Source organism: Phyllostomus hastatus, unplaced genomic scaffold (genome assembly GCF_019186645.2).
Source record: "Phyllostomus hastatus isolate PE091 unplaced genomic scaffold, TTU_PhHast_1.1 phas_scaffold_182, whole genome shotgun sequence".
Classification (NCBI taxonomy): domain Eukaryota; kingdom Metazoa; phylum Chordata; class Mammalia; order Chiroptera; family Phyllostomidae; genus Phyllostomus; species Phyllostomus hastatus.
This window is the reverse complement of record NW_025334013.1, coordinates 11,269,459-11,293,942: the sequence shown is the minus strand read 5'-3', so window position 1 is coordinate 11,293,942 and position 24,484 is coordinate 11,269,459. Positions and strand designations below refer to the sequence as shown.

Sequence of the window (24,484 nt, the reverse complement as noted above, 5' to 3'; positions counted from 1 at the left end):
GAATGCTGAGCACCCCATCGAGGGCTTTACGTGTGGTCCCAACTCTACGGTTCTGTGGAGATGGCACCTGCGGCGCGGTGCATGCCGGGTCGGCAGTGGGCGGGGCCCGGGCTCCCATCATGGCGGCTGCGGCGGCTTCCCGATTCTTTCTCTGGGCTGCCCTGCTAATCCCTGCGGCTGCGGTTTATGAAGACCAAGTGGGCAAGTTTGATTGGTGCGTACGTGTGGGACCCCTTCGGGAAATAGGTGGCTATTTTCCCAGTGCCTGTCTTCTGCCTGGTAAAGGGCGAAGGGTTACCATGCAGCAGGTGCGGCTAGGCTCCATAACTTGCAGGACACAGTGCAAAAGGAAAACGCGGGACCCTTGCCCAAAAGTGGAGTTTTACGGTGGATTTACGATGTCTTTACTATTGCGACAGCAGAGCGTTAACCAAACGTTGGGGCGCTTCTAACCCTTCCCGTGTGACTGCACAGCTAGCAAGCCCTTGAAGCCGGCCTGACATTGAGGCATTCCTGGGCTTCAGGTCAGAGATCACTGGTCTTTCCTCCTCCGTCAGGTCGCATTTCTATGACTGTCAGGTTTCCAATCTGCGTGCCAGAGGCCGTCAATCCTCAAGAACACTTATTGGTCCTCTAATTGGCCTCTCTTGGGCATATGAACAGGACCGTAGGGGTTGTTAGAAGCCCTAAAGGGAGTCCTCTTCCCCTTCCCTCCCAGGGCAACCCAGCTCTGGTCTCAGAACAGGTGCCATTCACTCACTCACCTCCCTCCCTCTACCTCTTTCCTTGAGGCCCTGGAGTCCGCCTGCTTTCGTTTGAATCTCAGTTTTGCCATTTAAGGGTTGTGTGATCTTGGCAAAGGGACTTAACCGCTCTGTACTGTGTTTTCTTTATTTGTAAATATTCTCTACTAAACTTCTCCATTATCTGCTACAGTAGTTGTAAGGATGAATGAGACAATTCCCATAAATTAGCACAATGCCTGGCTCATTGAGTGCAATCAGTAAATGTTACCCATTATTTTTTACTATTTAGGGGACATTTTAACCTTCAGAGCCCAGCTCAGTGAAATCTTTCTATATCAGACACATTAATGCACATATTTGTTGAGTGGCTGTAGTGGGCCAGTGGTTGTTCTCCGTGCTGTGGGTACAGAGACGTGAAGGAGCCCATGGGGCAGATACTCAGTAAGTTCTCATGTAACTTCCTCAATAGGTTCAGCAATTTTAAATAAAATGACATACATCAAAAGCAATTTTATCATAGGCTAATTGATATAAATAAGAGTTCAGTCCCCGTGGCAAATTGTTACAATGAGACAATGACCTGCTCTCAAAGTGTCTGATATAAGGTGTGACAAATTCAACGGAAGTCACATTTTTAATGAATCAGGCAAAGTGCTCATGATATAATATGTATCACACATACGCGGCATATTACAGTATGGTTCCAATTTAGCAGAATACTAGGTATATGCATTTTACAAGTTGAAAAATAAACAAGGGACTACTCCAAAACATTAATAAGTTTATGGTGGTGATATGTGGGGCACTTTTTATTTTCTTCTTTATACTTTTATGTATATTTCACATGTCCACAGTCAGCATGAGATTTAGAGTCAGGTCTTAGTGTTACATTCTAGCTCTGACAGTAATTCGTTGACTTCGGTGGACTTTGGTTTACTTACCTGTGAAATGAGAGTAATAATTGCCCTACAAACGTCAGAGTGCTCACTGGATTCTGCGAGACTAACGTATGCGGAAATACTGGTAGAAACTGTTAAATGTAATGTAAGCCTGTCTCCCACTACCAGTTTAGTTTCTTCTTTGAAAAAAAATGACCAAACAACACCATGGCGAGAAATTCAGTGTAAGCACCATGTGTGATTAACTTGCTAAAGAATTCAGTACTTATTCATTAGCAGCAGTGTGCAGGTGCCTCCTGTGTACTTGGCAGTCTGCCGCACAAAGCTAATTACATCCCCTTCATGCTTAGGTCAGAGTGTTAAAAGTGCCGGGATAATAATCCCAAGAAAGTGTAAGCAAAGGGTCAAAGGGGTCTTGAACATGGCATGGGCTAGAAAAGGCTGTAGAGAACAAAGCCGGACCCAGTTTATGGAGTTTTGTTGGAAAATGTGTTTAGTTTTTTTTTTTTTGCTCAGAGGTCAGTGAAGGTAGAAGGAAAGTTGGATTGTATGTTCATGGACAACAGGGTCTGTGTCTTTTCCCTAGTGTGTAGTAGAAGTGCCTAGCGTGCCTAGCGTGTAGTAGGAGCATAGCAGGAGGCCCACTGTTAATGAATGCAGAGACAGCTGTAAGGTTTGTTCTAGAGGGCTTAGGCCAGGCGCTCTTTTGGGTGTCATTCGTCTTGAGATAAACATGTGCGGACATTTAGCAGGAAGGCTTGTGTTTCTCAGCTGTTAGGTGCCTTCTTGTTGCCTTTGCTTCTGACCACATTGCATAGAAATCGTGCTGTGGGTCAGATCTCCTCACTAACAGACCTTTCACCTACACCCGTATGATGGCGATAGGCTGTGATTGGGTCTTTTCCCAAAGTGCTCTGCGCGGTAATGGTTTTGGCCCTTTACTTTACATTTTTCTTTAGGAGACAGCAGTATGTCGGGAAGCTCAAATTTGCCTCCTTGGAATTTTCCCCTGGATCCAAGAAGTTGGTTGTGGCCACGGAGAAGAATGTGATCGCAGCATTAAATTCTCGGACCGGGGAGATCTGTGAGTGGCCTGGGAAGACCCGTTAGCTCCGGACAGCATGGCTGAGCGTAGGGAATCTAGCGTGGTCTGCGGCTTGCAAGTCTGCCGGGCTGGTTCCCAAGTTAGGGGCGAGTTGGCCAGAAGATGCGTCTCTTACTGGATTCGGACAATTTTCTTTTCAGTCTAATCACTTAATATATTCCTATCACTGGCCTTCGTGGTTTATTCCCTCAGCCCAAGCCCTGAGTATTCTTAACTTAGACATTGCTGCAAAGACATGTTACTCTATTTTACACTAAAGGTTTGGATTGCCCCTTCCCACCTGAACTGCTTTTATGGATGTTTTTCGGCACCAAAATCATGGATATGTAACTTATAATCACTCTTTTTCTTGTGACTCGTATGGATTTTGTTAACAGTGTCACGGTTCATTTCTGTGCTTGGTGGGGCGGCAGTGGGGGCGGAAGTGCAGTGCTCTCAGACTGGGGCAGCGGCAGCTCCTCCCCTCGTTCCCCGCTGAGTGGGGGTGGCTCACTGCCAGTTATCTGTGGTCCTTTCCGCCCTCCAAAGAAAATGGGACCCGGCTGTGCAAGTGAAGACCTCTTTGCTCTCTCCTACCCGTCTTCTTGGATGCCTCTATTCAGTTCGTAGTAACGTCTGACTCTCCTGTCTCGCAGTGTGGCGCCATGTTGACAAGGGCACGGCGGAGGGGACAGTGGACGCCATGCTGCTGCACGGGCAGGGTGAGCAGACTCCGCTTTATTTCAGTCGTGGCTTCAGCTCCCTCCCGCCATTCCTTGGCTTCCTCCTTGCCCAGGGTCTGGCAGGGAGAGGAGAGGGGGTATTCCCAACAGGAAAGAACAGGCATGCAAATGGCTCTTAGTTGCACTCACATGTTGGAGGTGAGGCCACTGCTAACGGGCCCTAGGAGGCTCCAGAGCTGCAGCTGGGGAGGTGATGTCACCATGGTCTTTTCTCTTCCAGATGCAATCACCGTGTCCAACGGAGGCCGGATCATGCGTTCCTGGGAGACTAACATCGGGGGCCTGAACTGGGAGATTACCTTGGACAGTGGCAGGTAGGGGGCAGCCACTGCATTTCACCTGGGCTTGGCTCAGAGCTTTGCTGGAGCACAGACAGGTCAGCCTGGACCGCAGCTCTGGGCCTTCCGGCTCTTTTCTAGGGAGCACTACAGAGCCAAAGAGCATTAAACACCCAGTTTGGTGTTTCTGAGTTGGGGGAACATGCGTGTTTGCTCAGCCAGCACTTACTGAGCACCTGTCAGATGCAGAGCTCTGCGCTGGGCACAGTGTTTGCCGCACTTGACTGTGTTTCCTAATCCCACCTTGACTTGAGAACTTTGCAGTGTTCCACATGCAAGGACATAGTGTAATACTTTCAGTGCTTTAACTTGCATCTTTGCTAAGGCTGTTTCAATGATAGGGTCATTTGCATTAGCTTCTACACCCGATAGTCACTTATTCCGTAAACACTTGGGGAGCCCTCAGGCAGTGGGGACCTGCCTGTGAACGTGAGACATTCTGTCACCAAGGAACTCCTAGTCAGTTGGGGATGGGGCAGGCCTGTGACCCAGTAACGGCAGCGCTGCCTGATGGCTGCCATGGTGGAGGGTTGGCCTGGTTGCTGTGAGGCCCAGCAGAAGGAGGGAACGATCCTCAGGAGGTTCAGGGGGTGTGAGGGAAGCAGGACGGCCAGTGGTCCAAGAGCTGTCTCCAGGTGTGCTCACCAGAGGCACCCGTGTTGGACCCCCAGGCCCATTCTCTCGCCTGCCCAGCCACAGGGCTAGCGTTCCAGTCCGTCTGCTCCAGTGCGAGGCTCTGGAGGCGCGGGCCGCGCCCACCCTGTGCCTGTGCTCAGTTTCCAGGCGCTGGGGCTGGCAGGCCTGCAGGAGTCCGTGAGGTTCGTGGCGGTGCTGAAGAGGACGACGCTTGCCCTGCACTACCTCTCCAGTGGGCACTTGAAGTGGGCGGAGCATCTCCCGGAAAGGTAAGGCCGCCTTGCCGCCAGGGGACGGCTGCCTGGTCCCGCTCTCTGCAGGCCCCGCTTCCTCCTTCATGGCTGGAGCCCCTGCTCTGTCCCAGTCCTTCCTTGTGTGGGCGTCGGGCGTGCTGTGCTGGGCTCGAAGGTGTGCGGCCTCTGGCCTTTCCAGTGCAGCAAGGGGAAAGCTCTCAAGCCGGGCACCAGAGCCAGTCAGGCCAGGGGGTGGCTGTCTCGCTCATGGTCACACTACTTCTGGCTCTTTGACTTCTAGGTCAAGTCAGACTGAGCCTTTCATGTGAAGAATTAATTGTAACAACTCAAGAAGGCCCAGGGTAGGAGCTTAGGGGGATTTGAGATGGTGTCCAGAGGTTCTGGTAGTGGAAAGAATTGAAGTTGAGAAGGAACAGGGGAGAGGGATGAAAAGAAAGGATCTACTTAGACCACCTAAGGCAGTGTCCCAAAAGACAAATTCCTGCGGGCCCAAGCGTGTAGGTAGCCACTATGAGCAAAGCAGGCTCAGTGGGGATTCTTGAGAGCTGCAGTGTGCCCGGCCTGCCTCAAGGGGGCAGTCTTACCCAGCGGAAAGTGCCTTATTGCAGTGATTTTCAACCTTTTTCGTCTCTTGGCACACGTACTCTGTGGCATACCACAAAATATATTTTTTGTCCGTCTGACAAACAAAAATAGGTATAATTCTGATTCATTCACACCGGATGGCTGTTGTTGTATCGGCTGTGGTCATTTTTTATTTTGAGGATCTAAAGAAAAAGAGGTCAGTGCCCCTAAGTAGTCAATTATTACGTATTTAAAAAGTCTCATGGCGTACCAGTTGAAAAACACTGCCCTATAGGAATGCAGTGTTACCTGGTATTTCAACATCTTACTTTTTAAACATCTTATTGTATTTTTTTATTTTAGAGAGAGGAGAAGGGAGAAAGAAAGAGGGCGAGAGACGCCGATGTGGGGGAGAAACATTGGTTGGCTGCTTTTTGTGTGCACCCCAAGGGGCCAAACCCGCAACCCTGGCACATACCCTGCCGGGGAATCGAACCGGTGACCTGTTGGCTTTTGGGATGATGTCCAACCAACTGACCCACACTAGCTGGGGCAGAATATCTTACTTTTTTAAAAAAAAAAGCTAGACATCTGGTTTTTACATGTAAAATATTAGTTTTAATTGTGGACAACTAATTGAAATAATAAAAAAGGATAACCGTGAGCGCAACGAAACTCCCTGGGGACTGATAGTTCACGACATCTGGCTAAGGACGTGGCAGCCCTGTTTGGAGGACCCGTCCTGTGGTTCGAGCCATTGCTCCTGCTGTCCCCCCCCCCAGTGACAGCATCCAGTACCAGATGGTGTACTCCTACGGCTCCGGGGCGGTGTGGGCCCTCGGCGTTGTGCCCTTCAGCCACGTGAACGCCGTCAAGTTTAACGTGGAGGATGGAGAGATCGTGCAGCAGGTAGGGTCCTGCATCCCTCTCGGGCGGCCTGGGAATCCAGGAGGGGCATGGGCGGAGCCCGCCCTTGCACTGGGGCCAGGGAACTTGGCTGGGTCAATGCAAAAGCCATTTGAGGTCCCTCCCTGATTCTGGTCGCTGGGAGGCTGCCTTCTTCTCGAGTACTTATTTATTTATTTGGCTTCTTATGAGTTTATCTGAGCCAAACTGATGACGTGTCGGGAAGCAAGGTCTCAGATGCTCCCCACGTGTGTGTTTGAAGCCCTCGCATTCACATGTAGTGCTCTCCTGGGGTGGCTGAAACAGTCGCACCTGTGTGTTGCCTGCACGTATCTCGCAGGGTAATATTGTAAAGTAAGGGTGGAGAAACCACATAGGACACGTACAGTAAGTAAATGCTCATCCGAAATGTCAGGTATTATAATATGCTGGTATGTTTTTTTAGTAATCAGAAAGAAAATTGTGATTTTTTCTTTGGCCTTGGAGCTTTTGGGAGGCTGGGGGACAGAACTCCTTTGGAACCAACCCTGAAGCTGAGGCCCCCTAGTGGGATCTGGGTGACACTGCAGATGAACTGAAGGGGAAGCGTAAAAATCGCCTGTTGTGATGTCTTTCCCGTAGGTCAGGGTTTCAACCCCCTGGCTGCAGAGTCTCACTGGAGCCTGTGGTGTGGTGGATGAGGCTGTCCTGGTGTGCCCTGACCCAAGGTCACGGTCCCTCCAAACCTTGGCCCTGGAGACGGAGTGGGAGTTGAGGCAGGTCCCACTGCAGGTGAGTGACCAGTGCTGTTTCCCCTGGCCCGAGGCACAGCCTTTGCTGCTTAGAAAAGTCTTTCCCCCAGCGTCGCTGCTTCGTTTCTGAGACTCGGCAACTGTTGAGAGGCCAGGCCTCTGGCTGAACTGGTGAAAGGGCAAGTGGGCCAGTCTTCTCTTCGGAGAATCTGAATGGGAGCTTCCAGCGCTGCATGCCATGGCCCAGTTACTGTCGCTGGCAAAGTGGGGCAGAGGGTGCACGCCTGGGGTGGAAAACTGACTCCTTGGCCGTAGGCCTGACCCTCCTCCTCTCGCCTCCCAGTCTCTCGACTTAGAATTTGCAAGTGGATTTCAGCCCCGAGTCCTGGCCACGCAGCCCAACCCAGTGGATCCTTCCCGGGCCCAGTTCTTCCTGCAGTTGTCCCCAAGCCACTACGCCCTGCTGCACTACCACTACGGGGTCCTGAGTCTGCTCAACAGCTTCCCGCAGGTACCCGCAGGCTGCGTGGTTGGCTAGGGTTCACGAAGACATAGCCAAGGCGTAGATGCTAGCGGTCCCTGCCTTTGAGGCTGGAGGCATTTGCTCAAGAGAGAAGACAGCTTTCCACTGGTGGCTTGAGGTGGGTTAGCCGTAGAGCAGAAATGGGATGCTTTTCCTTGTAAGAGACATGAAGGGTCTTTAGAGTAAAACCAGCACTCTCCTCTGAGTCCACAGGACAGTGGGGGGGTGTTCGGTAGAGCCTCCCACAGACCCCAAGAGCAGCATGGGATCGAGGGTGGACCTGTGCCTCTGTGGGGGGGTAGGGGACAGGCCTGTGGTCAGCTGTGGATACACCTGGGCCCTTCCTCTGCTCTCCCGTGGCCTGGCCATCTGGCTACAAAGTTGGGAGTGCTTTCCACCGCAGGGCCAAGGGGTGTCCCTGTAGAGGTGACCCTCTGGAAGCCTGCTGGCTAGTAAGGGCCCCGTGTGGGAACTGACGCCCTGCTTCCCCCAGACTGCCCTCGTGAGCTTCGCCACCACGGGGGAGAAGACCGTGGCTGCAGTCATGACCTGCCGCAGCGACGCGGTGAGTGTGGAGAGTAACAGTCGGCGCTGGGGCTCCCTCCCTGTCCTCGCCGGGAGCTCGGGGAGCCAAAGTCAGGGGCATTCTTTCTCCTGGTCACTTAGAACCCAGAGGTCAAGGGGCTGTTGAGGGCTAAGTTCTCACTTCATCTGTAGAGCTTTCAGTACCCCCCTTGGCCCCCAGGAGTGGGGCCCTACTGTGACACCCTTACTTTCATCTGGGACCGTTAAAGGTTGTGTAGGCCTTGAGGACAGGAGTGAGAAATGGAGATCTGCCTTCCCCAAGTGCTGAGAAGACAGAGGTGAAAGCTTCATTTTGGGGACTAGGATGCGACCCTTTGGCTCAATTTTCTCCTGTCCTCGTTTCCCTGGCAGAAGCCTAGCATCTCTGACGACGGGCCAGTGGGGAGCTTTGCGGAGAAGTCTAGTGCACAGGTAGGGCGTGGCATGGGGCGTGTGCCAGGCCTGGGGGCACAGGAGGTCACCCAGTGAAGTGGGGGGTGTACCCCGGGCCCCAGCAGGTCCCCTGGCATTTCCTGACTCAAATGGGGTTTCCTGGGTTGTGTGAATGATACTTCTCTTGGTCTGCCTTAGTTGGGAAATTAGGAAGTAGGATCTCTAAAATCTGTTCTTAACAATTTTCTCCTCTGGGTCTAATTTCCCCATTTCTTTTGGGGTCCCGGCTGGTGGGGTTGAATTTCAGTCTGTGCCTTTGCACTGGAGCGCAGCACAGGACCCCAGCTAGAGGCGCAGGCCCCTGCCGTGGCTCTTCCTCCCGAGCGGTTCCGGAGGGGCGTGTCCTTCCTCTGCTTCCGGTTCCGCCCCTCCGGGGAGTCTCTGCTGCACCGGACTGGCTGCCTCTGGGCGAGTGGAGCGGTGGCAGTTTTATTTCTTCACTCGCGGACTTTACTTCTGCCTGAGGACTTAGCTTTCTTTTCCCCTGATTTTCCTTCGCATGTATTTCCTCTTCCTGGCCTGGGTCCTTCTCTAGGACTTCCTCCCCGTTCTCGGACTCCCTTTGGGGGACTCTGCTTTGGGGGATCCATGTAGTTGACCTGTGCTGTTGCTCCCCCAGGACTCGCTGGCTTGCTTGAACCAGACCTACACCATTAACCTCTACCTGGTGGAGACGGGTCGGCGGCTGCTCGACACCACCATCACCTTCAGCCTGGAGCAGAACGGCACTCGGCCCGAGCGGGTGAGGGGAGCCTTGGTTTTGGGGCTGCGGCCCGTGGGCATCTCAGCACGGGGCTCCCTCTGCTCAGGGCCGGGTCACAGCCACGGGGCGGGATCAGAGCTCTCCGGACGTGGGTTCCGGTTCTTCCTGAGCCGCTGGGCTGTCGTGCATCCCTGTGAGGACGGTAAAAGCAGGTGCCATCCTTTCCAAGTTGTCACCGTGCCACGCTTCTCGTGTGTGCACTCACTGACAACCTCCCAGGCGTCTCGTGAGGTGGCTATCACCAACGAGGGAACTGTGACGGAGGTTCCGGACCCCACCCCGAGTCACTGAGCTGGGAGAGGTTGCCAGCCCCGCGGCGGGCGCTCCCCGTGACCGCCCGGTGCCGCCTTTGGGCACGTTTGGCTGTGTCGCCAGCCCGTCCCGCTGCGGCTCCTTTGTTTCTGATGCGGGAGGTTAGGACTTGGCCTCCCGCTCCCTGCGTGGGGTGTGGTCGGCATGTGGTTCGTGGCTCGGAACCCAAGGAATACTCGGGCTTCCTCGAGGGAAGGTCTGGGCTCCAGCCTCGCGCCGGCGTGCTGGCTCCAGGGAGCACGTGTTGTCTTACTGGGGTCCAGGTGACCGCTGTGTTGTTTAGACGTGAAAGCTTGCCGCGCCTGGCCCACTGACCCCTCCTGAGGCTTTGGGTCTCGGGGTCTGGTGCTCTGAGGGACTCTTGGGTTCTTGCTGACGGCAGTGGTCTCGACTCTTTGGCTCCCAGCTGCACATCCAGGTGTTCCTGAAGAAGGACGACTCCGTGGGCTACCGGGCCTTGGTGCAGACGGAGGACCACCTGCTCCTCTTCCTGCAGCAGCTGGGTGAGTGGACCTCACTTGACCCCCTCGTTTCAGGCCTGCTCAGGGGTTCCGCTCGAACTCTTTACCTGGGGTGGTGCGCAGGCTTCTGGAGAATGTTCCCACAGAGTGTACCCTGGTATTTTTTCCGGAGCGTGTATCACCTCCTTCGGAGTTACTCCCTGCCAGTCTCAGTCAGGACGCGGAACCTTTCCCACCTGACACATTGAACTAGTGCCTTGCTCTGTTGTTTCTCATTTCTCACGCGAGAGAGAGCTGCAGGGGATCCCTGAGTCCCCAGGAAGGGTCTCGGGAGGTGTTGGGGAGAGAAGCAGCTTTGCGACTGTGGTTTCTCCAGTAGGGAAGGTGGTATTGTGGACCCGGGAGGAGTCTCTGGCCGAGGTGGTGTGCCTGGAGATGGTGGACCTCCCCCTGACTGGGGCGCAGGCCGAGCTGGAGGGAGAATTTGGCAAGAAGGCAGGTACGAGCCCTGGAGCTTGGGACGGCGGAGGTGCGGGCGGGGTGCCGTGGGCACGGGTCTGTCGGGGGGCCGCAGGCGATGCCGTCTTGAGGCTCCCCAGCTGCCGGGTGTGGCCGTGCACCCGTCTGTCCTGAACCAGCCCCCGGGCCACCTGCAGTGCTCTCTGGCCATTCCTTCGGTGTATGTCTGAAAGGTGTCACCTGGGACTCCCTCTAGGGAATGGCCCTAAGGACAAGAAACTAAATGTACAGAAGCAGGGACCACGGTTTGAGCACCCCAATTTGCCAAGGCACCACACACCTATTGTCCGCAAAGCAGCAGCCCTGCCTTTCTAGAGAGACACGACTGGGTTGCCCCGGTTACTGTGGCCAGTGCCCTCCGAGGCCAACTGCAGTCCCAGCCCCAGGGTGGACGGAGCCCCCTGCTGTGATTCACCCCCACCCCTGTGCCGCCCCCCCCCCCACCTCCCCTCACCCATTCGTGGCAGTGTCCAGCAGTGCTCACTGCGGGCCTGCTCTGGGCCAGGCACCCGGGCAGGCATCGCCGATTTTCTTAAGCTGAGGAGTAATTCAGCTTTACTGTTTATTTTTGCTGCCTGGATCCAGCGATTCAAGGTAAAATCTGTTTCCTGCTGCCTGCTGCTTGTTGCCTGCCCACATGACTCGCTTTGGTTAACTCCTTGTTTTCCCTGACTTGCGTCAACAAAGTGTAGACGTGTGTGCATGGACTGTTGTGGCCGTGACCTGTGCTGTTTGCCTCTCACGTCTCCTCCTCGAGCTGAAGGACAGCTACACAGGAGAGGGCGCCCCCTCTTCAGTGTGCCCCCTCTTCAGTGCGCACTGAGCGGGCGCCCTGCGCGGGGTGACCCCTCGTGTGTGCCTCATATGGGGCCACCTGGCGGCAGCCCGGTCAGTGGGTTCCATGCCTTTTCCCAGATGAGGAACCAGAGGTCAGAAGGTCAAGTACATTTCCCAAGGCCACCCGCTTAGTAAGCAGTGGAGTTGGGATTTTAATCCAGATCTGGCAGACTCCAGAGGCCACGCCCTTTACCATGCGGCCTTGTTTCATGGCCTGATCCACTCTGTGGAGGAGGTTGGAGTATGGGGGGGAGAGGGAATGAGAGCCCCGGGGCCTTGGGTGCAGGTAGGTCTGTTGGGTGCAGGTTAAACAGTCGACAGAGCAGGAGTGAAGCGGTGGGAAATGGAAGCACCCTTTCAGGATGTGCACACATATGCACCCCCGCACCCCACGTCCCTCCCTCTTCTGGTTTCATGGCACCCAGAGCCCTCCCCCGGCCGTGCTGGGCGCAGGGCTGGGGTGCAGGTACTCACGGCATGACTGCATGCTGCCAGGCTGAGCTCTTAGTCTCCTATTCCGAGATTCCAGGCAGGGGAAGGATGGTGCACGAGGTGAGTAGGTTTGGAAGTTCCCGCCTGGCTGTACCTGTGTCTGAGACTGTTGGCATCCGACACAGGGCTGCCCCTGGGGCGTGCAGCCTGGGGCGTGCAGCCGCAGGGGAGAGGGCGACTCCTCGTTAGGAGGAGCGAGTGTCCCCTTGCTGCAAACACTGGGCCTGGCGGGGAAGAAGCCTCAGCTGGTACCTTTCCCTTGACACCAGACGGCTTGCTGGGGATGCTCCTGAAACGCCTCTCGTCCCAGCTCATCCTGCTGCAGGCGTGGACGTCCCACCTCTGGAAGATGTTTTATGACGCCCGGAAGCCCCGGAGCCAGATAAAGAACGAGATCAACATCGACACCCTGGCCAGAGACGAGTTCAACCTCCAGAAGATGATAGTGATGGTGACCGCCTCGGGCAAGGTGAGAGAGAGGGCCGCGCTCCGGGGCTCCGGGGCTCAGGGGAGAGCACGGGCTTTCGCTGGGAGATTTAGCCGTTTGTTTTGTCTCTCTGGTAGTTAGCTGGTTCTTTGTGTACCTTTCAGCTTTTTGGCATTGAAAGCAGCTCCGGCACCATACTGTGGAAGCAGTACCTCCCCAGCGTCAAGCCAGACTCCTCCTTTAAACTGATGGTGCAGCGAACCACTGCCCACTTCCCCCACCCCCCGCAGTGCACCCTCCTGATAAAGGACAAGGTGAGGCCGCCGCTGATTTGAACCGAAGTCACACGGCTCTTTGGTGTTCTGTGACTCACGTTTTTCCTGGGGCTTTTGAGCTGTGTGAGAGTTAAAGATCAGTGTTCAGGGGTCAGAGCTGTGTCTCCTCCAGTCCTTCCAGGGTGCGGGCCCTCGGGACTGATGTGGAATGGGCTGGAGAGTGGCTGTGACCCGGTCTGTAGTAGCCAGCTCGCCTTCTTCCCAGACAGGCGGCTGTGGGCAGCTGAGTGGCTGTTGCTCATCTCTGTGTGAGAGAGAGCAGGGCGCGAAGCTATTTGTGTCTCTGCCTCCCAGAACTGGGTGGACTTTTGTGGGTTCATTCTCGTACTGTTAGCAGGGGGCCGGGAAGCATTGTGCCGGAGTGGCTGCCCTGGGGTTGTGAACTGGTTCTCGGCCATTTTATTTGCCCCTCAGCCCGTCCAGTTCTTGGTTAGCTTTGGAGAAAGTCAGGAGAAAGTTTATTTTCTTTTTGACATGTTAGCCTAGAAGACCTTCGCCTTCAGCTAAGAGTATTTTCTTTAAGATTTTCAGAGAGATGGGAAGGGAGGGAGAAAGAGAGGGAGAGAAACATCCATGTGTAGTTGCCTCTCGAATGCCCCCAACCAGGGACCTGGCCCACACACCAGGCACGTGTCCTGACGGGGAATCGATCCAGTGACCTTTGGCTCACCGGCCGGCGCTCAGTCCACCGAGCCACAGCAGTCAGGGCAGCCACGACTGTTGTCGACAAAGAGGACGGAGACGTCGTGACCCAGCACATTTGAGCTGAAGTCCCAGCTTTCCAGATTTACTCCTCCGACCTGCACTCTTTTCGTGTCGGTGGAATCTGACGGTTTGTCCGTTTCAGGAGACGGGAATGAGTTCTCTCTACGTCTTCAACCCCATTTTTGGGAAGTGGAGCCAGGTGGCCCCCCCAGTGCTGAAGCGCCCCGTCTTGCAGTCGCTGCTGCTCCCCGTCATGGATCAGGACTACGCCAAGGTGCTGCTGCTGATAGATGACGAGTACAAGGTACGGTGTCTCAGGCGGGGCTGGGGAGCGCTTGGGCAGGGCTGTGCGTGGGAAGGGCCGGTGGGACAGCAGCCGGGGCGGGGCCAGAGACGGGAGCTGCCGGCGGTCGGCGCACGTCTGGGCTGGAGGGCGTCTGTGAGCGATTGCTCTTTCTGCACTTGTGAGAACTCGGGGTCTTCATGGGACTAAATGTAAGCCCCATCTGAGCTTAGCAGGCCACATCTTTTTAAGATTCCCCATTTCCTTACAGCTCTCTTTGACGGGAAATAGTAATGAGTATTGAGAAACTGCTTGGAGACTCCTGACTGTATTCTTTAACTCTCTTCTTGGTCTCTCTGGGGCGTTCAAGGTCACGGCTTTCCCGGCCACTCGGAACGTCTTGCGACAGCTCCACGAGCTGGCCCCTTCCATCTTCTTTTACTTGGTGGACGCGGAGCAGGGCCGGCTGTGTGGATATCGACTTCGGAAGGTAGGGAGCGGGCGTCCCGCCAGCCCCGCTGTGGGAGAGCGGTCGGTGCTCACGGATTCTACTGTGAATCTAGATCAGCATGGTCCTGACGTCTGGGTCACAGTCATTTTCCTTTTAGTGTTTTTTTTTTAAGAGAGGAGAACATCGATTTGTTCTTCCACTTATTGATGCCATTCATTGGCTGGTCTCGTGTGTGCCCTGGCCGGGGATGGAACCCACAGCCGTGGTGTGTCGGGACAGTGCTCCGACCAGCTGAGCGCCCTGGCCAGGGCTCACAGTCATTTGCACATCTATCGAGCAGCTGCTGCCTGGCAGGCATGGTTCTCAGTGTTGTGGAAGGAGCAGGGAACAACAGACAAACCTGTGCTCCGTGGAGTTTTCATTCTGCATTCCTTTCCATAGCCAAGAGAAGGGACATTTTCCTCCATTTCGGGGAAGGTGGCGGGTGGGGGTGGGGGTTGCATAAAAGTGCTTTCTGTATGAAGAGACGTTACTAGCGCACTCTTGACAGGATGCGCACTTTGAATTTTATTCCCAGAAGTGGGATTGATTTGCTCTGGCCCTGGCATTTGTGTCCAGCTCTTGCCCACAGCGACGCACCCTGCTGTGAAGTCCAGCTCGTGGTGCACCAGGGCCTGGCCCGGGGCTCGCCAGCAGGGGCGCACCGAGGAGTGACCGGCGTGTACTCGCCGGATGGCCCCGCGTCCTGCCCCACGGGGCCTTCGGGGGGCACTGTGAGCTTGCACCCACATGCCTGTGCGGAAACCTCGCTCACTGACTGCGTTACCTTGGGCACACGGGCTCCGTAGCCCTGTTTTCTCGTCTGTGAAGTGAGGTGGTAACAGCACCTACCTCACAGGGCTACCGTGCGGAGTCAGGGGAGGGATGCGTGTAAATCATGTAAAGTGATGCCTGGCACGTGGTAAATGCCCTCTTCTGAAATTCTGTAACAGCCAGCCTTTCACACAAACAGCCAGGAAACGGTCTACCCAGGAAATACGTTCTTCACCTTTGCGGGTGGAAAAAAATTGCCCTTCCAAGTTGATAGAAAGGAGACCCTGAAAGCAACAGGTCTTTGTGGGTACGGGGGACCAGACTGCAGTGTGGGGGTCACACGTTGGTGGGGTCCTGAGGATGTGATGGGAGTGAGCAGTGGCCAAGGGCAGACAAAGGAGGTGAAGTGGGATTGGCCAAGGTCGTCTGCAGTCTCTGACCTCCGAGGGAGCAGGCCTACTGGCGACCTTATCCTCTGGCGGTGCTTTTCATTGTAAAAGATTAAACTGACGCAGATGCCCCCAGCACAGTGCGAACAGCCCCTTTTCGGCCCCGTCCGCAGCTGCTCCCCGGGGGGAACGCCCGCCGCCCTCCCTGCGTGTCTCCTGCACCGTGGGAACGGCTGTACTGGCCGCACATCACGTCCCTGTGGCTCAGACATCTCCTCTTCGTGAGGTGGGCTTGACCTGTTTTTACGGATAGGGAATTTGATTTTTTCCTACCTCATTGTTTTGTTAAACACATTTTTATTGAAGGATAAGATTAGGGACAAGTCCAGAAATGTCCGAAAAGGAGCATGTGTGTGCACAGCCCCCAAACCAGGAGGCAGAGTGGCACCGGCGCCCCGGGAGACCCTCGGTCCCCTCCCCTCCCGCTGGAGTAACGTTTAACCGCACACCTTTGCTCTTGGGCTTCCTGTGACTGTTCGGGACGTTTCCTGTGATGGTTTGAGGTCCCTGGCTGCTGGCCCAGTACGTGCATTCTTCGATTTTAGTAATAAGTGCTCAGTTTTCTTTGGGTGTTTCTTACTCAGATAAACAGGGGGATGCTGCTGAATAATCCTTTTCTTAATGGCTGTGGTATCTTCCTAAATGAAAAGGACCGTTCTAACACTTCTCCACGAACGGGTCCTTTGGCACCACGGCCGCACGTGATGAGCGGCAGGCGCGTGTAGCCGCAGCCCTCGTGGGTCTGGGCGCACCCTCCTCCTGGTCACGGGCGCCGGCCGTTCTGCCTTTGCTGCAGGACCTCACCACTGAGCTGAGCTGGGAGCTGACCATCCCCCCGGAAGTGCAGCGCGTCGTCGAGGTGAAGGGGAAGCGCAGCAGCGAGCACGTTCACTCCCAGGGCCGCGTGATGGGGGACCGCAGCGTGCTCTACAAGGTACGGCGTGGCGGTCCGGTCTGGAGCGAAGGGCAAGGGCTTGCCGTCTGGCTCTGGAATTCGGCAGGTGCACGACCTTGAGTGAGTCCATCAGTCCCTTAGAGCCTGACTCACGTCTGTGAAATGGGCCCTCTGTGCCCTTCTGCTGGGGTGGTCGTGAGGTCACGTGAGAGACTCGTGCGGAGCCGGGGCCCTGGCATGTGGCCACTACCCAGTAGGTGTTAGCCGTTGTTATTACTAATGCTAGTAGTGCTAGAACTTTCCGTGCTTAAACCTTGGTCGCGCCATCAGAGACGCCGTCTCTGACCCAGCACTCGAGTTAGTAGGAAAGGGCGCGAGGTGGGGAGGTGACTTGTGGGCTGCAAACCGCCCCGTGAGAGAACGTAGTCAGTGCAGTAACGGACACTGACCAGACCCGCAGAGTAGCACAGCAGAGGCTGAGTTGGAGGAGGAGACGTGAGAGGCCCAGGAAGTCCAGCGGGAGCCGCTTCGCCAGGCGCCAGGCGGCGCGCAGGCCTCCGGTTGGCCTGTCCAGGGCCAGACGTGGCCCTGCCACAGACTGTCCCTCGGGGGTGCTCTGCTCAGGCTTCCCGAACGTGTGTGTTCACTGACACGGTGGCGGCGCCTGTGTGACGGGATTGCTTTGAGGGTCAACGGGGATAGGTCCTGCGGAGCGTGAGCAGAACGGCGTCTCCCGCACAGTGAGCATCATCCGTAGCGCTGTCAACTGGGAAGCTTTGCTGCTGGGTGCCTCCCGTGTGGCCACGGCCAGTTTCACTGCTTCAGGTTGCCAAAGTAATACGTGTTCTGAAGTACATTCTATTTGCACTAGAAAAAAGTTCACAGCGTAATTTCATTCGTACAAGGTAAAGTATGCGGGAATACTTGTGTTTTTATATGTGAGCCTAACAGGAGTAGGACTCTTTGGATTCATATTCATTATGCAAACTTTTTAGGTTAGTCTTCTTGTAAATTAACTTTTATTTTCGGCAGAGGTAGTACATAGAATCCCACATTTGCCTTCCCTGGTTTTCCCGAGGGGCCGCGTACCTCTGTGTAGAGTGAGACAGCAGCCTCGCTGAAACACTGCTGGCTGGGCTCCAGCGTGGGGTTTCCCAGCTTTCCCGTCAGTGTCCTTTTCTGGCCCGGCATCAGTCCGGGGCCCTGAGTTGCGTCTGGTTGTCCGGCCTCCTGGGCCTGCTCTGGTCCGGGGCAGGCTTTCAGTCTTAGCTTGTGTCTCGTGGCCTTGATAGTTCTGAAGAGCGCTAGTCAGGCGTCTCGTGGGGTGTGTCTCAGCTTTGCTTTGTCTGCACCGTGGTCATGGGTTTTTGGAAGGAATACCACAAAGGTAAAGGTTTTTTTTTTTTTTTGTCTTGTGTTTAGATTGCCAGCTGGGTGCCAGGTGCTCTTTAGATGTCGGGATACATTCGTGAACAAAGTAGACAACATTCCCTGTCCTCGAGAGGCTTTCACTGTATTCAGAAGAGGCTAATAGAGAAAATGAGTGGATAAATTAGATAGCATTTAGAGGGTGAGCAGTTCTCCAGAAAAACACGAGGCTGGGAAGAGGGCAAGGGAGGGTCTCCTCGAGGAAGGGACACCTGAGTGGAACTCGGAGTGAGGCGGTGGGTGAGTTAGGATACTTGGAGAGGAGACTTCTGCCCAGAAAAGCCAGAGCGTCCCTGGAACATTCTAGAATCAGCCAGGAGGCTAGGGGGTCTTTGAGGGGGAAAGTCCAGGCTGCCCAGGCCCGGAGGTGACAGGACCAGATTGCAGGCCATCCCTCTGGCCCCCGAGTGAGATGAGGAGCCCCTGGAGGTTGTGAGCCGCAGAGGAGGGACTGAGGTGACTGAGGTCGAGCAGGTCCGCTGGGCCTGCTGTGTTGACTGGCCTGCCTCGGGCCAGGGAGGACAGCAGGCGGACAGTCGGGCTATTGTAACAGTCCAGGTGAGACGGCGGTGACTTAACCGGGGTTGGTTGGGGTGGTGACAAAGGATCTGATTCTGGATGCTTCGGGGCGGGAGCCAGCACCTCTGCAGATGGGCAGGGTGTGTGTGAGGGAGAGAGGAGCCGGATGACTCAGAGGTTCCGGGCCTAAGACAGGCACGGGGTGCCCTGAGGCGGGGGCGGGTTCTCGCAGGGGTGGAACAGGAGTTCGGCTGGAGGCATGCCAGGTTCAAGGTGAGACGTCCAGGAGGCGATACTGAGCTGGCAGTCTGTCGGTCAGGCCTGGAGTTCAGGGGGAGGTCTGGCTCAGAGTTGGGCATCGCCAGCACCCGTAGATGGTACGAAAGCCATGAGACTGGCCGAGGTCACCATGAGAGCGGGTCAGGCGAGCTGTCCAGGGCATCGGGGAGACGAGGAGGAACCCGCAGGAGAGACGGGGAAGGGGCGGCCAGTCAGGCAGAAAGAAACCAGGGAGCAGATGTCCTGGACGCCAGGTGGAGAGAGTGTGCCGAGATAGCAGTGATGATCCCGTGTGTCACGTGGTCCTAGTAGGTCAGGTAAGGTGAGAGCTGAGACTCACCGCTGATCCAGTGATAGGGACACGCTGGTGGGGCAGTGGCGGCGCTGGAGCCGTGGCCCTAGGCCCGCGGGTGGGCAGGCCTGGACTGTATCTTGAGTTACATTCGCTCTGCCTGTGACTTGAGCACGATGCTTAACTACTTTCAGATATTTCACCTGTGAAAGGTAATCAATAGCTACTTTGCGAGGTTGTTTGAGGATTCAATGAACTGAGGCAGGCAGAGCACGTGGCGTGGCCCCTAGCTCCCAGCAGACACTAATGAGCGCAGCGATAACCTGCTCGGAACAGACAGCTCTTCCAGCCAGAAAACCCGACTCCTCTGCCAGGGCAGGGAGCTCCACGCCCGCCTCGCTGCCCGGGGCTCACAGTGGAGTGGAGCCCCAGGTGTGCCTGTGTGGTTCTGAGGGAGCTTCTGTCTCCTCCTCCCCAGAGCCTGAACCCCAACCTGCTGGCCGTGGTGACCGAGAGCACAGACGGACACCACGAGCGCACCTTCATCGGCATCTTCCTGGTGGACGGCGTCACCGGGCGCGTCATCCACTCCTCCGTGCAGAGGAAGGCCAAGGGCCCCGTGCACATCGTGCACTCCGAGAACTGGGTGGTGGTAAGGCCTTGCAGACACACTCGGCCGCCGGCAGGGCCCTGGTGTGGCTCAGCACCGCAGGGCTGGTCTCCCCGCTCCAGACCCTCACATTGCCCCTTGTTCCGGAAACCAGTCGCTGCTCTGTGTTTGCATGGGACCCCAGCCCCCGACGGGAGCATGGAGTGCGGGCTGAGGGCTAGGCCGGGGAGTCAGTCTGCCTGGGTTGGATCCCGGCTCTTCCGTTTTCCGACCACGCGACCTTGACTTGAACTAGTTGTCTAAGCTCTTCTGTGTTGCTTCCTTCGTGAAGTAGGCATGGTAACGGTCATCTCCAGTGTAGCTTACGCCAGTGCCTGGCACACAGTGAGCACTCAGACGTTAGCTGTACTCATTCCGGCCTCCAGGAATCTTGAGAATTCTTTGTTTCTTATGGGCTCTTTGGGCAGCCGGGAGAAGACTGCTCTGAAAACTAGTAAACTTGTTAGCAAGGAGGAAAACCGGGGTGCTGGGTGGTTTCTTTCCCTCCTGGGCATGTAGCTAATTGGAAAGGTGCCTTCCGGGGCGTCTCCCCTGCGCGGTGGTCTCGGCAGCCGAGCCTGCAGCTGCCTCTCTCCCCTTGCAGTACCAGTACTGGAACACCAAGGCCCGGCGCAACGAGCTCACCGTGCTGGAGCTCTACGAGGGCACCGAGCAGTACAACGCCACCGCCTTCAGCTCCCTGGACCGGCCCCAGCCGCCCCAGGTCCTCCAGCAGTCCTACATCTTCCCCTCCGCCATCAGCGCCATGGAGGCCACCATCACCGAGCGGGGCATCACCAGCCGCCACCTGCTCAGTGAGTGGCCCGGGAGGGTTTCTGGGGTGGCTGGGCCCCAGGGCAGCCGCACGGCAGGACAGAGCCAGGGATGCGCTGCCGGCAGAGCCGCGTCTGCCCACTGTGAGGAGGCTTCAGTTCAGCAGAGAAGGTCCTTAATCTGGCTTTGCCACCCATCCAGTGACATGTTTGAGTTCTCATTTCTGAGGACCCGCCTCGGTGCTGGCTGCCGTGTTCCCTCGCTCTGAGGGTGGAGCCCTGAGCCCTGAGCCCATCCCGGCCGGTGGCCTGCGCAACCGCAGCAGCCAGCACAGTCTAGGGCCCGCCCTTCCATGGTGGGGCCTCACTCAGACCTCGCACGTTGTCAGGTTGTCATTCTGGCCGTTTCGGGGGGGCCTCTGTGTCCTTTTGTGTCATTTCAAACTCGAACTCTTCATTTTCGTGAGGAGGACGTTTTTCTGAGTGGCCCTGGCCTGGGGCTGGTCAGTGTGAACACTCACTCTTTTTGGTGCAGTTGGACTGCCTTCCGGAGCGATCCTTTCCCTTCCTAAGGCCTTGCTGGACCCCCGCCGTCCTGAGATCCCCACAGAACAAAGCAGGTGAGCCGCCGCGGGCCGTGTGCGGGCTCTGACCTTAGGGAACTCAACCTCCTGCAGTCCCTACTGCAGGACCAAGTGCAGTCCTCAGTCTGGTGCGTGCTGTCCTGCTGTGCGGGGGGCTAGGGAGGTGGCCGTGACCAAGTCTGACAAGTGCAGCTGCCCTCGTGGGGTTTACGTTCTGGCTGGGGGGATGGACAGTGAGATAAACTGTCAGCTACTCGTAAGGGCTCAGGAGGGAAAAAATCAAACAAAGGACAGGACTGTGAAGGAGTGGGGGGGCGGTTACTCTTCTCGAGAGGGTGGCCTGGGAGAACCCCTGTGGAGCAGTGACTGCTGATCCTTGCCCTGGAGGGGAAGGAAGCCAGCCTCGTGGAGACCTGAGGGCAGCGTGTCAAGCGGGGCGGGGGCGGGAGGTGGGGGGAGAGCTGGGGCCAGTGCCCTGAGGTCACGCCTGCTGAGTTGGAGGAGGCTGGGAGGCCGCTGGGCTGGGGCGGCTGGTGGTGGGGACACGGGTAGTGAGGTCAGGGCGGTAATGGGGCTGGGTCACTAGGGCGGGCAGTTGCTTGTCACTTTCAGTGTTAGTTTCAGTAACTCCAGCCACCATTTCTGCATATTTGCTCGCCTCCATCCCGAATTCTCTTCCTTTGGGGGCAAGACTTTAGGTCTGTCTTTGCACCTGAGGAGAAGGGAGAGGATGAGCGCGAAAGTGATGGGGGACCGGGGGATAAAGCTGGGGAAAAACACGGGCGATGGTGGGGTTTTCAGGAGCACGGAGACAGAAGCACTGGGGAGGAAAGACTGGAATTGGCCAAGTGCCTCAACGTTTTGCTTTTAAAATGGCCCAGACTCTCCTGCCCTGGTGTAAATTACTGGTTGTTTCTAAGTTATTTGTTTTTTTAGATTCAGAACCAGGTGGGAATCCAGATCACAGTCTAAGTCTCCACGCAGCTTGCTTTCTTGCAGCCTTCCCAATATTTAGCTGCTAAATTTTTAACCACCTAGTACTTTGCAGGAAGATTTGAGGCCAGATACGTGGCCTGGAAAGCACCCAGGCCCGCGGAAGGGCAGCCAAGGGATCCCCTTACCGCAGCGTGATGCCAGCCCGGCTGATGTTTTGCAGGGAGGAGAACCTAATCCCGTATTCTCCAGATGTACAGATACACGCGGAGCGGTTCATCAACTACAACCAGACCGTCTCTCGAATGCGCGGCATCTACACCGCTCCCTCGGGCCTGGAGTCCACTTGTTTGGTGAGTAGAGCCCATGGCCACCCGGGCCGCCGTCTCCGAAGACGCCCGTGGGACAGCCGCTCTTGGTTTCACCCTGGGGGAAACAGCCGAGGATTCCATTTCCTGTCCTGCCCGCGTCCGAGGTGGTGCGATCGCTGGCTGCCTGTCTCACCCGGTTCTCATTCCCTCTGCCTTCCAGGTTGTGGCCTACGGCCTGGACATATACCAAACTCGAGTCTACCCGTCCAAACAGTTCGACGTCCTGAAGGATGACTATGACTACGTGTTAATCAGCAGCGTCCTCTTTGGCCTGGTCTTCGCCACCATGATCACTAAGAGACTGGCGCAGGTGAAACTCCTGAACCGTGCCTGGCGGTAGAGACCCAGGCCCTGCTGCCGGAGAGCCGAGAGCCGACGGGGTGGGGGTCAGCGAAGCTCCCGCTCAGTCCCACAGGGTGGTGGAAGGTGTGTGTTGGGCCCTCACCTTAGTTAACAGTTGTCAGGAAAGAAACGGACTCACGGAGACTGCTGCGGGGTGTGCCTGGTGCAGCTGGTGGTGGGCGGAGGCTGGACTCGCTCAGCTGAGGATCTCAAAGCACCTCGATGGACTGTCCCTGAGTCCAGAGGCCGCCACCCTGTTTCCTTTCTTGTCCGTCTTTTCCTTTTTTAGATAAGACCTCCCAGCAGAGTCTTCTCTTCTCTGAGGCCTGTTTAAATTGATTTTGGGTTGTCTTCTGTTTCCCACGTTAACCTAGAAATCTTTCTGTTTCCCTGCTTCTTGCTTGAGTTGGAAGGGAGCTGTTATTGACAGCTCCGCCTCATAGGTGCATCTGCTGTTTCACATTCGGGAGGGAGCAGACCCCTCCTCAGCTGCGGTTTCAGGACTGGTCCTCGCTTCTCTCCAAAGTAGGTCCTGGCGAGGAATCCATATTTGGTGTCAAAGTTATTTTAATTAAGCCTCCAGTTTCAGACTCCGATTCAGGTTGAGCCACCCAGTCTTTGTTTCTGTTTACCAAAAGCCGAGTACGTAACTAGCGTCTTGGATCGTTGATCACTGCCCGTGCTCTTCACCTAAGGCGTGTCCAGGCTGAGGCCTCTTTAATACTACTGGATTGTCTGAGCCTGGAAGAGACTTCCGGGGAGGGAGGAGGGAGCACCTGCCTGTCCCCAGCACCTCAGCATCTCTCCCCGCACCCGCGGCCCGGGCCGGCCATCGGACAGCCTAGTTAGGGAGAGTTGTCCTCGTGTAAGAACCTCATTATTTATTTCTAGTTTTAGATATGAATTAACATGTGTGGGTCACTAGATTGCTCTTAAAATGAGCTGACTTCAAATCTCACGGATCCTTAAGAAATGGAGAAAAGGGGGAGAGGTAGGAAATTGGCATTTTGTGGATGAGGCATTGCCGATCGGCCGGGCTGCCGCGTCTGCTGCAAATGAAAGACGTCTGGAGAGTTCTTCCTCGTCCGTGGACTTGGGGCGCGCTGGGGTTTTCCTTTACTGTGAAGGGTGAAGGGTGCGGAGCAGGCCTCTGGCCTCGTGGGGGGAGGCACACTCCATGTCTGAATAAAGCAAGTGACCAGTGACGCCATTGAAGACTTTTTTTTGTGGTTTAGGAACACTCTGAGGCCACGTGTGCGTGACAGGGACACAAAGCAGCGCAGAAATTGTTTTTCAAAAATATTTTTTACCTTTCTGTGGTCATAGGCTGATGGTAGATTATGGCAGAGAAGGAAGAAAACTATTATCCTTAAGTCAAAAAAAATTGTGAAATTGACTTTGATGAATGAACATCTGAGTATCTCCAGGGCAAAAACAGGCATCTGTTCATCCTGACCCAAGACGTACTGTGCTTGATGTGAGCTGGGAGGCGGGGGGAGGTGTGAGTTCTGCCCTAGATCTGAGGAAGCCGGGCTGCAATTCCGACCGCCCTGCATAAACACGTGCCAGCTGCCTCACAGCCATTGCCTGCCTGCCTGCCCGCCCGCCCGCCCGCTGTGCTTGCCCAGCCCTACAAATCTGAGAGATTCTAGTTTCCATTTACCTCTCTGTGTGCCAGAATCTGGACGAAGCAGCTAATGGGAGAGAAGTTGTCTGACCTTTCGTAAAATTCCCTGTATTTCCACTTCACTTACTACATTTTTACTGAAAGTTACCTCAAGTGGCACGGTCCAATAAATCTAAGCTGCCTTCCCAGCCTTCCTTAGCCTTAAAGCAGCACTCAGTTCTGCCCCGCCCTAGTCAGCCTCTGCCCATGGCCTTGACTCTGGTGGGTCTTCTCATCTTCCTCTTGTTCTCTGCATGTCCCTTACGATGTCTGCCCCGCTCTCTTCATTGATTAGGTTAACTTGGGAGCCCCCTGCAGTGAATGTTTCATTTAAAAGGAGATGCCTCAGTACTTTGAATGTCATTTTTTTTTATTAGTTTGGTCAACATACGAGATCTCTTGGCATGAAACTTTACAACTAAATATAATATTTAGTGATTTTCAGTCCTTGTGGGGAATAACGTA

The 24,484-nt window shown here is 55.6% G+C and overlaps 1 protein-coding gene across 2 annotated transcripts; it reads left to right on the top strand.

The window, feature by feature from the left end:
* Nucleotides 1–76: 76 nt before the first annotated feature.
* EMC1 (ER membrane protein complex subunit 1) lies at nucleotides 77–23,558 on the top strand. 2 transcript variants are annotated; one of them, XM_045859311.1, is made up of 24 exons: nucleotides 77–214; nucleotides 2,605–2,729; nucleotides 3,386–3,451; nucleotides 3,693–3,786; nucleotides 4,587–4,715; nucleotides 6,047–6,173; nucleotides 6,792–6,941; nucleotides 7,245–7,412; nucleotides 7,918–7,989; nucleotides 8,361–8,420; nucleotides 9,061–9,183; nucleotides 9,923–10,019; nucleotides 10,354–10,476; nucleotides 11,082–11,090; nucleotides 12,095–12,294; nucleotides 12,417–12,566; nucleotides 13,435–13,596; nucleotides 13,946–14,065; nucleotides 16,085–16,222; nucleotides 19,180–19,353; nucleotides 19,955–20,165; nucleotides 20,659–20,743; nucleotides 21,864–21,993; nucleotides 22,172–23,558. In XM_045859311.1, exons 1-24 carry the CDS (start codon nucleotides 120–122, stop codon nucleotides 22,349–22,351), a joined length of 2,988 nt encoding a protein of 995 aa, XP_045715267.1. In that variant the 5' UTR covers nucleotides 77–119; the 3' UTR covers nucleotides 22,352–23,558. The 2 variants fall into 2 exon arrangements, with proteins under 2 accessions (XP_045715267.1, XP_045715268.1); XM_045859312.1 differs by lacking the exon at nucleotides 11,082–11,090.
* The last annotated feature ends 926 nt before the right edge of the window (nucleotides 23,559–24,484 follow it).